We start from the raw sequence: 12,367 nt of genomic DNA, 5'->3' as shown, positions 1-12,367 counted from the left end.
AGCCTAATCGACCTCGGCTGCAGAGGCTGTGGGCGCCCCTCTGGGAAGAGGGTCGAGGAGTCTAAACTGGCCTCCAGGGGGGACCAGCTGACTGAGGAGTTAAACTAGATGAAGACCCTCTTCATAGCCGTCCAGTTCTGGGATCGGTGCAGTGGACGCAGGTTTTTCCGCTTCCCCGCTGCCACGGTCGAACCGGAGGAAGATGTACTCTCCGTGGCGGCTTCAGCCACCGAGTTCACCAACAATGGGGCCAATGTGGTTCCCCAAGGTGCTGCCTCACACACCCTTGGGGTGAGCTCCCGCTCCCCAGCCAGCAGTGGCGGGTATAACTTCATGGGTGTCACCATTCGCATGGCCCCACAGGCTCAGCCGGCTCCCGCCAGTGCCTCTTCAGGCGTGAACCAGCCCAGCTCCCCCACTGTTTTGACTCGCTGCCAGTGGCTAGCTCAGGGGAGATTCAGTGGCTGATTATCGGCTTCTTTTTCCAGCAGCAGCTCAGCTACTGGACTGTTTTCACCACAGGCCCTTAGGTGATTCCACCTTAACCCCACAGGTACAAATTTCAGTTCCGACACCCCCAACCTACAGCCTGGTCAAATGACCATTATACGCGACCCGGCAGAAAAAAACCCTGTCACCATGGGGTTCTACTCAACTTACTTTCTCATGGAAAAGAAAGACGATGGACTCCGCCCTATCACTCAACTTGAGGGGACAACAGGTTCCTGAAGTTCACGAAGTTCCACATGCTCAGTAATGCAGTGGTTCTGCGTACTGGCTTTTACAGGGGAATGGTTTACCTCTTATTCTTGAAGGACGCGTACTTTCACGTCCCCATAGCACCAGGCATTTTCTGCAGCCTGCTCTCAGGGCCGCCATTATCAGTCCAGGGTGCTCACTGCTCCCGTTCGGCCTCTCCCTTCACCACTGGTGCTGGCCAGGTGTGTGGCAGCAGCCCTCTCCCCCCTGCAGTCGCGGGGCATGAACATCCTCAGAGTGATTTTCACAATGAGCTGCCTGGTTCCCCCTCAGAGTACACTTTTCTAGGGGGGTGACTCCGGATGCTGTTGCCATGAGGGCCTGTCCATCACTTCGGCGTGTGGACGACATCCTCATCCTCCTTCTCCTCTTCAGAAGGGCCGCTGCTTGCGCTACACCCAGTATATGCGCCTCTTAGGCAAGCTAACAGCTGCTGCCACTGTGGCTCCCTTAGGCCCGCTGCCACTACGCCCCCTTCAGAGGTGGCCGAACAGTTTTCCACTTGTATGCCAAGTGGCACCAGCACAGGAAGCTTAGGCATCACAACGCTGCCTCCTTGGCCTCCTGCCTCCTCGGCCTGCTCTGGCCCCACGGAGGGTGAGATGGTTTCTTCTTCAGGGCACGCCCATGGGCGCCATTACATCCCTTCGGGAGACTGTCACACAGATGTATCCCTCACAGCTACGGGCAGTGCACATGGCACTGCAGCTTTTTCTTCAGTTCCTTCAGTAGAGGCATGTGCTAGTACGGTCAGACAATGTCTCAACCGTCTCTCTCTGACATAATTGCACACACTCTGATGTAGAGGTGGTATTTAATATCTGGGATGTTTTTTCGGCAGGGCAGAGGGGGATCTCTTTGCCACAGAGGAGTCGTCGACCCACTGCCCCCCTCTGGTTCTCCTTGACAGAGAAGGCCAGCCCTTCTCAGCCGCGAGGATGCTCTCGCACACGATCGCCCAGAAGCTCTTATCTATGCCTTCCCACAGAGCCGCTGATTCCTCAAACACTGCAGAGGGTCCTCCAGCAGGGCCACAACCTGCTACTGGTGGCCCCCTTTTCTGGCCAGGGATGACATGTTTTCCTCTGCTGCACAGGCTCTGCTGCAGCTCATCGCGGCGTCTCCCCGACAGGTTGGATCTCCTGTCTCAGTTAGGGGGCCAGGTCTGGCATCCTGACCCTCATTGCCTCCAGCTCTGGGTCGGCCACTGCAGGGCACGACCTCCGGGCAGAGTGTTCAGACACGGCCCAATGTACCACACTGAAAACTATGGAGCTTTCTACCCAAATGCAGTATGTGAACAGGTGTAAACTGTCTGCCTGGTGTTCCGACGGGGGCGAGGGCCCCGTCTACTATACAACTACAACAATTCTGTAGTTCCTACAGCCACTCCCGAATGGCGGACGGGAGGGCTTATGTGGCGGGCTTTTCCTCTCGACACACTCAAGTTGATGACAACACCGTGGAGTGCCACAGACTCGTGTCCTTTTCCTTAAAGGAAAGCCTCAAGGCTACAACTACCAAGGGTACAGAGAATTCTGGCTTGGGGTCTGCCCCGGTGCTGCCCCCCCCCCTTGAGTTGAAGACTGCCTTTCTCCTCACCATCACTTAGTAAGGAGTGCTGAGGAGCTACATGCTCTCTCTGTGAGGGACTCATGTCTGAGGTCGAACTCAGACTCAGATGGCTCAGGGGTCACTCTGTGGCCAAATACGGGCTTTTCCTCCTCAGGTTCTGTCATCGTCAAACCTTAATCCTGGCACAGTTTATCCTCCCAGCAGGGGAGGAAAGGTCATGACGGCCGTGCCCTGTCCAGACCTTAAGAGTCTATATAACTTCGACCGCGAGCTTGAGACGGTCAGAACAGCTGTTTCTCTACTACGGCGTACTAATAAGGCCGTGCTCCCTCCGAACAGTGACTCTCACACAGAATTATGGACATCATCACTCAGGTGTACAAACACGGTGGTTATCCCCTGCCATCCGGGGGAGGTGCCACTCTACTAGGGCTGTCACTACATCATGGGCGGCTCTGCGCGGCGTGCCCCTGGTGGGCATCACCAGCTACCCTCTCCAGATTCTATAGGGTGAATGTGCCGCCTCTACCTTTACTCTCACTGAGGTACGTACTGGCATTCCTCGTGACTTTGTTGTTATGGTCATCCAGTGCTAAAGCACCGCCTCTGGCGGTCAGTAAGGATGAAATAGAACGAAAGTTACGTATGTAACTACGGTTCTATGAATCCTGGATGACCGCCAGAGCGTTCTGTCACTCGGAATCCTCGTGGTTTCGCGAGAAGATTCTGCAGGAACAGATCCTCTGATGTCACCGGAAGATATAGGCTAGCCGGCGTCATCAGGGGTCATGGGTGACTTTGTTGGTATAAACACTCGACCTGCGCATGCGCAAGATGGAGACATCCAGTGCTAAAGCACCGCCTCTGGCGGTCATCCAGGATTCATAGAACCGTAGTTACATACGTAACTTTCGTTTTACACTACAGTTTTGTCATGCAGCCTTTCACTCACGTAATCATATTCACATTTTCTATCACACGTCATCAACAAAGGGTAAAAGTGTCTTGCCCAAGGACACATTGGGACGTACAGTAGCAGACCTGGGAATAAAACACACAACCTTCCAGTTCGCCTAAAAATCACAACAGAAACATTAGAAAGTGATCCCAGAGCACATACTAACTCTAATACTAACATCACCCCATCTCAAAGCGATAAACAAATTATGTTCATTCTATCCACTCCAACCCAGCCAGGAACAAGAGCCTTTCTGCATGAAGTTTGCATGTCAAAATTTGAGTGTTTTACAGTGTAATTGGAAAGCATGTTTTTTTTCCTAAAGATTTGTGTAATTTCAGTTGTACGTATATGATCTACATACATAATACACTTTGCAAGCTTTCTTAGCCTTTTTAACCAGACAAAATGTCAATTATTTTATCTCTAATTGTGTATTTTTAATGTTTTAATGAATTGCTTTCCAAATGGCGCTGTGGAAAAGGCACACACAAGCCCACATCTGACAGGGAATATATCCAATACTGCAGGGTGGCAACTGGGGTGGTGAAACAGTATTGCTCAATAAATGGAAGATGGGGACCCCCCCCCGATTATTAATGGGTATTTTGCACACTGGATGGAAGGATATACACACTAAAATGTAGCCGGTTTTGTCTTGGGCCTAACTCCACAACATTGCATGGGTATCAGTTTAGGAGTTTGTTTGTTCAGGAGCTGATTTTTGTATTTTTCTATGAATCAGTGCTGAACATGAACAGTAAGAGAACACACACTTCTGCACAGATGACTTACTCATTTAAAACAGTAAAAACGTTTCTTAATACTGTGCTTACTTGCGCACAACCGTAAATAACAAGAGTAGTAAATTGAATTTATATTAACGGCCTTAAACTCTTGCTCCACCATGTGATGGTCACCTGTTGAGTGTTGTGCTTCTCAACAGTTTGCGGCCTCTTGTGTTGTCCTGCTCTGTCCTGTGACAGTAAACCCTCCCAGCTCAGCCTCCATTGTCTTCAAACAGTCCACAGTGCATTTCCCGTGAAAACTGTGTAGCCCGGCTTGTGTTTGCTGCACATTTCCTAAATTGCTTTGTTTTGAGAGGAAGTGACAAAAAGTAGAGCAAAGCCTCACGAGTATTGTCCTGTGTGAGAGTCGGGACTCTGCTGGATGTGTTTGAACTGCCATCGAAGGGGTTAACGTTATAACTTAACTGATCATCACAAACATCATAATCTGATATGCATTGTTGATACTGTAGAGTATTTTGGCTCATATCACAAGTAATACAACCCTTGTGAAGGATATTCATCAGAGCAGTGTGAGTGAGTACAAGTTATGTCTCGTGTTTCTGGAGTGAATGGACTCTCCAAAGACACAGGCGCAGTTTGAAAGGCTTTTTTCCCCCTGTCAATCCCCAGTGGCTGATTGGTTCAACAAAGGAAACTTTTGTAAATGAGGCATCCCATCTGGGATCAGCGCAGCCCCCAGCTCCAACAACACTGTAGGGTCATCTCAATGTGGAATGCTAGGGTCCCTGTGGTTAGTTTACTGGATTCTTTGTGTCCATTGAAATGTTGTTGTGGGAAACCTGCTTTGCAATCGCTGAAATACAACCCTCCGTGAGGTAATATGGGGTGATAGTGATGTGATTTCATTTCTGTATTGCTCAATAATGGTGTAGTATTCTCTAGTACGGTCAAATGATTGTATATATTGTGTATAATCTGGTCACACCATCGACAGTAAACAAGATCACACGTCGATTCATGAAAGTAGCTGTGTTTTCTAAAAAAAAACCAGCCCGATTTCCCTTGGTGACGTCCTCACGTTGTTGATGTGCTGAACTGCCCGTCATGAACCCCCACAAAACAAAACAGAAAGAAAACACACACTGAAGTGACTAAAGGTTTTGTTTCCAGGGTTGGGACGATCCAAACACACACACACACACACACACACACACACACACACACACACACACAGCGTCAGAGATGAACTGTTGTAACCAGTCCTGCTGCAAGGTATGAATACACACCACGGTAAGAAAACCACTGTGATCGAGCTATTAAAGAAGTGAAACCTGGTTTTCACCCCCTCAGGCTGTAACTATCTGATAAGTGATGAGCTGTGGAACAATGATTCACCCACTCACTGCTGGAGGAAGCCAAACATGTCGGCTTGTAAGATTCTGTAATGGAACATACTACTACTACTCCAAGTATCTATCAACATTTCAACCATTACGTATAAATATATATATATATATATATCAATTTATGGTTAAGTTTTAAGTCCCATTTCTGCCACCAGGGGTCTCTGAATCAAAACAATGACCTAGATTGATGAAGCCATGAGGCTGCATGGAATCATGGGCATTGTTGTCTGAGGAGAGCTTTGGCGACAGAACATGCAGGAAATGCCAATCCATTAGTGACAAATAAAGTTCAAAAACAAAAGACAACACACTGGCCGCTAGTCCAGTGTATTATCCTTACTCAATCTGATGAAGTTATAGCTTTCATTTATAGTAGTGAATAAATATAATTGCACAATTGCATGAAGGTAACAGGACGTCATGCAGCTAGTGCTGTGTAATACAGAGGAGAGTTGTAGAAGGGTATGTAGGGTAGTCAAGTGTGTGTGTGTTGTTCATGTTGTTGCCTGTTCAGTAAAGACAGCTGCAGTGCCAGCAAGGTGCCCAACCTCTGTTTCCCCTGGGCGCAGATAAAATGCTGCCCACTCCTTCTGCACCAGGTTTATGTGGGTTAAATACAGAATTTTAAATTCAATCAAATAACCCTATCAGTAATTGGTGTGTGTGTGTGTGTATGTGCAAATAAAACTATGTGGAAATGTGTTGGCCAGCAGCCATTGCTCTAAGACAGTAAAAGAAGCTGTGTGGACTTTGTGAGTGAAGTCTGAAGACAAATAGCTGGTCGCTGTGTCGTGTGTTATATGCTCTATATCGCGTTTCCTTGTTGTAGATGTTCGTTTGCAGGCAATAACTGCGCCCGAAATGAGCTTCCCCTGCAACCATCACTGGTGTTGGCTAATGTAAGTACACGACTCAGAAATATATATAAAAGTCTTGAGATTTTTAGATATTTCAATGTAGAATTTTACATACTCTATCTTTAAATGCCCTGTGTCATTAGTTGTACTGATGTAATAAATCTTTCAAACGGGTCAATTCTAAATATTTATGCTCATAGTCATATAATCAACAATTTTCTCAGACAGCTGTGCGTTGTATGTTTGAGTATTTAATGTAGTGTATATGTGGAGGTTAACTCAAAATAACCTATACTCCCCGTGCATGGTCACTGTGGTGCAGGAAGATGTCTGCCAGTATTTACGATGTTTACATCAGGGAGAGAGATTACACACCTGGCTCCTCTTTGCTGCTTCTTCTCTCAGAACCAGGAAAAGCCGCTTCCACGTCCAGCTTCCCAAAGCGAAGAGCATAGCCGTTGATGAGTTTTTTGGGCGACGTGTTCGCCGAGCCTCCGGAGGAGGATCGCTCGCGGTGCCCTTTGACATGGGCCGCCTTGTTAGTCCTCTCCAGTGACTTTGAGCGTCGCTCTGCACTCCGTAACCCTCGCTGTAAGTAAAGCAGAGGTGTGCTGGGCCTGGAGTCATCGCCACTGAGCCATCCACGGCTGCCCAACCTTCTTGCCAAGTGTTCTCTGGAGGAGGAGGTTCGGGTGTCAGAGCTGCTGACGGCTGTTACTGTTCTCTCACTCAGGCCGGCACTGTGCTCAGGGCTTTCCTCCAAGATGGACTCAGAGCTGGACCCAAGGCTCATGGGGTTCTGCAAGGCCTCCATGTACGATTTTCTAAAAAGTCTCTTGCTCTCAAAGGCAACAGAGTCCCTCGGGATGCGACGCCGAGGGCTCGGGTTACTGAGATCTGTACTGAAAGAGAGCATCTTGGAGCCTGGCCCTCTTTCTTTACAGTCATTGTCCTCACCCCCCTGTCCTGTCCCACACTCTTCAGTGGGTCTTTCAATCTTAATGAGGGGTGCAGTAGTGTCCGTTGTGCTGCCGCTGTGGCTCTCTCCGCTCGGGTCCCTGTGGTTTGTGTTTGGCGAAGTGGGCTCCGAGAAGATGGAGTCCGCTCCCTGAGAGTGCAGGGACTCTCTGGAGCTGCGGTGGCTGTCCAGCGTCCCCGTGGAGCCGCTCGTGCTGCAGGTGCTGAGGTGGCCACGGAAGCCGCCTCTGCTGCAGCGGGCCTGCATGATGGCTTCTGTCGTGCTGCTGACAAACAGAGGGTTGACCACGTTCTTCCACGGCGTCCTGTACACAGACGTACCAGTGGTGAGCAGACAGTTCTGTAGCGGGTGCAGGTTTCGGTCGCGCGTTACATTCTGCAGGAACTCAGCCGTGAAGACGCTGCCGTACATGCTCTCTGCGATAGGGATTTCTGCAATGGCCTGCCCACTGGACGACAAACATTTTATCACGAGCTTGGCAGTCTTGCGTCCTAAAGGAACTATCTGTAGGTAGAAGTCGCCTTGCTTTAGACGGACTTTGTGCAGAGGGGCAAGCTGCAGGACTACTTTCTCGTGGATGCAGAGGGGCCACCCCTCGTGATAGAACAACAAGCCCCTGAACTTCACCTGAGAGAAAACATAAGAGGAGACAATCAGTTAATACCCACTCTGATAAAACCATCCATCCATCATCTACCGCTTTATCCTCCACCAGAGGATCGCGGGGGGTGCTGTGCCTATCTCAGCTGACATTGGGTGATAGGCGGGGTACACCCTGGACAGTTCGCCAGTCCATCGCAAGGCCACATATAGAGACAAACAACCATTCACTCACACTCTCACGGTCAATTTAGAGTGACCAATTCACCTAATCCCCAAATCTGCATGTTTTTGGACTGTGGGAGGAAGCCGGAGAACCTGGAGAAAAGCACGGGGAGAACATGCAAACTCCTTGCAGAAAGGCCCTTGTTCCGAAGTTGTTCCAAACGGGGCTCGAACCCAGGAACCCGGGTCTTCCTGCTGCAAAGGCAAGAGAGCTAACCACTACACCAACCATTGGGCCCATCTGGTATGCTCTGCATCATTTCAGGACAAGCGCAAAGCTGTGTTCAAACACATGTTTAATAGAGAGGTGAAATGTTTTCACGGAACGCTCCAGATGAATCACTGTCAGTGATCATTTAACCAAAGAGGAAAACCTGTCTGATCAGGCCTGGTTTCACAGCAGCAACAACAACAACACAAATCTTAACAGTGACAGCATTAAAAAAGAAAAGAAAAGAAAAAAAAAGACCCAGAGAGGGAGTAAGAATATGGCGCTCAAGGGTTGGCTTTTTTTCATCTCTTATGAACGTCAAGGCAAAGGAGGATGTGATCTTCCTCTGAAGCCTCTCGTATTGCCTCGCAATACAAAGGCTCTCATGCATCGCAGACTGTTCTCAGGGGCAAGGCTTAGGTGATACTATTGCTCCATGGCTATCGTCACACTGTAATCACCAGAGAGATGAATACAGGGGGAATAAAGTTTCACCGCTTTGCTCACACAGTCCTAACTCGCAGCAATCAAAGCTTTTGAAAGCAAATATTAAGTTTCACTCTGGACACAAGCGTCCACGGCAGTGTCCTCTCACAGACCAGTTTCCCCCGATTCAGAGAAGTTGGCATCTTGTTTTCAGAACAATTATCGACTGTCTCTCCCTCTTCCCACTCAAAGCAAAGATATTCACACTCAGCTTCACTGTTCTCACATTCTTTTGTCGCAAACTTTTTTTTTGTCTTATCACTCCAGGTGGTTATCTCTCTCTCGAGGGAGAGGAGTATTATGCTCCTTTTGAGGAATTTGGAAAAGTACGAGCAACCGCTTCACAGACACAGTGAACCTTGTTTTTGTTGGTGCCCTTTTATTACATTCTCTCCTCATCCTCTTCATCCGAGTCAAACATCTCTGGCTGGGTTATACTTCAGAAGGAATTCAGAAACAAATCACAGCGAGCATTCTCAGATTGCATCCGCGTCAAGGATATCAACTACTCACGCAGGTTTCTTGTTGGATGATCTGCAGAATCCTCTTGGCAGGGAGCAAGAAGTCAATGAGGCAGCGGAGGCCGTCTCCACGGTACTGTCTCTCCACCACACTGAAGAGCTGCCAGAGGACAGTGGCAGCCGTGACAGTGAAGGGGCGGTACAGAGCCGACAAGGTGTTCTGGATGCAGTTGTCCAAAGACTCGGCGTCCTGAGGGAAAATACAAGACAATTGAGGATTGACATGTTTAATCATGTCCTGCAGTAAATATGCTGTTGCAATTAAAGCTCAGAGCTACACAGAGGACTAGTTTTTTTCCTCAAGATGCATCAAAACACTGCAGCATATGAGACTTTAAATGATCAAAAAGGAGCTTTAAATTAATTAAAAACTTTTTTTTTTTACTTGTGCTTCATTTTGTCTTAAAAGGAACAAATTAATTAATTAGAGAAAAAAAAAATCTATCTATTTTTTGCCTCTTGCAGCAACATTCAAAAGTTTGGGGTCACTTAGAAAAGTCTTATTTTTGAAGGAAAACTACTTTTTTTCCAATGAATATAACACTAAATGAATCAGAAATACACTCTGCACATTATTATTGTGGTAAACGACTATTCTAGCTGCAAACGTCTGGTTTTTAATGGGATATGTACATAGGTGTATAGAGGCCCATTTCCAGTGTTCTAATGGTACATTGTGTTTGCGAATCGCGTTAGAAGACTATTGGATGATTAGAAAAAAAACCTTGAAAACCCTTGTGCAATGATGTTAGCACAGCTGAAAACAGTTTTGCTGGTTCTTTGGCAAAAGGGCAAAACTATATTTTCTACTCATTTTGCAACTCTCGACTCTCTGAGTTTTCATGGAAAACACCACAAAATTGCGTAGGTGACCCCAAACTTTTGAATGGTAGTGTACTTGATGGAACAGTGACATTTCTTCTTTAGTTTGCAATCAGCTTTTCAGATTAAAGTGTTTAATCGGACCCTGAAATGTCTTGTATGATCTCCATTAACCACTTCAACCAATAATAACCAAAAAAAACATGCGAGTAATGACCCAGCAGTCAACAGAGGTGTGAGAAACAGAGAAAACAAAGTATAGCACTGTTGTTATTATGTTGATTCAGTGTGATGTTAATGCTACTGGCAAACTTCCAGTTAATAGCACTGACAAGGACGTTTTTAATCCGTCTAGTGTGGACGTTTACGACTGCTTAACAAGATATCGCAAGTTTAAAAAGCAAATCATCGGTTCAACAATTTTTACATCCAAAACGATCGACAGTGCACTTAGCCAGACTGTCAGGAAATATAAACATGACAGGAAACATGACATGTCAGCTGTGATGGTCTTTCCATCGGAGAGAGGGGAAACACCTGGTCATAATGACGTCACCGTCAGTGGACAAAAACAGCCAGACTGGAAAGTCCAGACTGAAGTCCAAACTGGCCAGCGGAGCAATGTCATGCTCTAATAACAACAAGGTCATCGCTGTGTATTATGCGACCTTGTCGTGACACCGGTGACCGCAGCGGTCGGACCTCTTGTTAGCCACAGCGTGTAATGAGACTGATTGAGGTTACGTTCACAGTTCAGGCTGTGGCCTTCCTCTCGGCGGCGAGAGCCAAGGCCAAACATCCCTCTGCTATCTTCCCGAGTGGGAACACAACAGTGGAATAGAGACATCTGACTCCAGTGATAACCATTACAGACAGATAGCAATGCCAGGAAAAGTCTCACACGGTGACAACAGCGTATCACGCAGAAGAGGGTGGGGGCTGACGATGAAGCTCCTCGTGTACGACTTCCACGCGATTTATACGCCGGTATTTACACTAACTGTTCAAAAGTTTGGCGTCACTTAGAAATGTCCTTATTTTTTTGAAGGAAAAACACTTTTTTTCAATGAATATAACACAAAATCATTGGTTCTCAAAGTGCGGCCCGGGGTTGATAGTTGATACAGTTGATAGTTTTAATCCAGGAGCTACTAAGCTTGTTAAATGTTTATTGGACATTACTGGATACAGACCAATAAGTGTAAACTGTACAACTGCAATCTGGTCATCAAAATTATTACAAATGGGATTTCTTTCTGTTTTTTTTCCTTTTTTCTTTCCTTTGGCGGCCCTCAGTCCAACGTTGGGTTCCAAAATTGGCCCTCAGGTATCAAAACTTTGAGAACCCCTGCACTAAATGAATCAGAAATACACTTTATACATTGTTAATGTGGTAAACGACTATTCTAGCTGCAACTGTCTAGTTTTTAATGGAATATGTACATAGGTGTATAGAGGCCCATTTCCAGTGTTCTAATGGACACATTGTGTTTGCTAATTGCGTTAGAAGGCTATTGGATGATGAGAAAACCCTTGTGCAATGATGTTAGCACAGCTGAAAACAGTTTTACTGGTTCTTTTTAAGAAAGGGCAAAATTATTATTTCTAATCTTGTCAATGTCTTGACTATATTTTCTATTCATTTTGCAACTCTTTTGATGAATAAAAGTGTGACTTTTAATGGAAAACACAAAAAAAATGTGTATAGGTGACCACAAACTTTTGAACGGTAGTGTACATGACAATAAAAGTGTGTTTAAAAAAACAGTATCTACAGAAGAGATGGCCTGTGCTCTGGTGAATTTCGTCTGGCAGACATCCCCGTGTTTCACCCTTTGTAGGATCTGTCCTGTTGATCTAAGCAGCTCAGCACCATCAATTAGAGGAGCGAGTACAGTTCAGCGCATTGGTACACATGCCATCGCTCTGCTACAAGGCGGTCATTGTGCGCTCCGCCTCTTTAAGTGGTATGAGCAGCACAGTGTTGGTCCCATGAAACAAAACGCCTACCTCCATTAACAGTCAGCCTGCTTTCAGTGGGACAAAAATGTCTCTGGGCATTAGTCACTGTTGCACCCGGGAGGAGAAGAATAACATGGTGTTTTATTGGAGGAAAGCTAACAATGGGAGGAAAGCCCTCTTTACATAGTCGGGACAGAAGAGTGAGTTTCTCTTCAGGTTTTTCCACGACACAAATAAACAGTGGCAGTGGCAGA

At 46.8% G+C, this 12,367-nt stretch overlaps 1 protein-coding gene across 1 annotated transcript in view; it reads right to left on the bottom strand.

Moving 5' to 3' along the window:
* Window positions 1–10,801, bottom strand: part of plekhg4b (pleckstrin homology domain containing, family G (with RhoGef domain) member 4B) — a gene marked incomplete at both ends in the record, with an annotated part of 30,081 nt that extends 19,280 nt beyond the window's left edge. Inside the window, 3 exons of the mRNA XM_083896585.1 lie at window positions 6,683–7,913; window positions 9,322–9,519; window positions 10,733–10,801. Coding sequence (XP_083752711.1) covers window positions 6,683–7,913; window positions 9,322–9,519; window positions 10,733–10,801 — 1,498 coding nt within the window. The remainder of the gene's footprint in view (window positions 1–6,682; window positions 7,914–9,321; window positions 9,520–10,732) is intronic.
* Between the last annotated feature and the right edge of the window lie 1,566 nt (window positions 10,802–12,367).

The sequence above is a fragment of the Microchirus variegatus genome, assembly GCF_963457635.1.
Source record: "Microchirus variegatus genome assembly, chromosome: 1".
Classification (NCBI taxonomy): domain Eukaryota; kingdom Metazoa; phylum Chordata; class Actinopteri; order Pleuronectiformes; family Soleidae; genus Microchirus; species Microchirus variegatus.
Note: the sequence above shows the minus strand (reverse complement) of the source record. Positions and strands in the feature narration are given on the sequence as shown.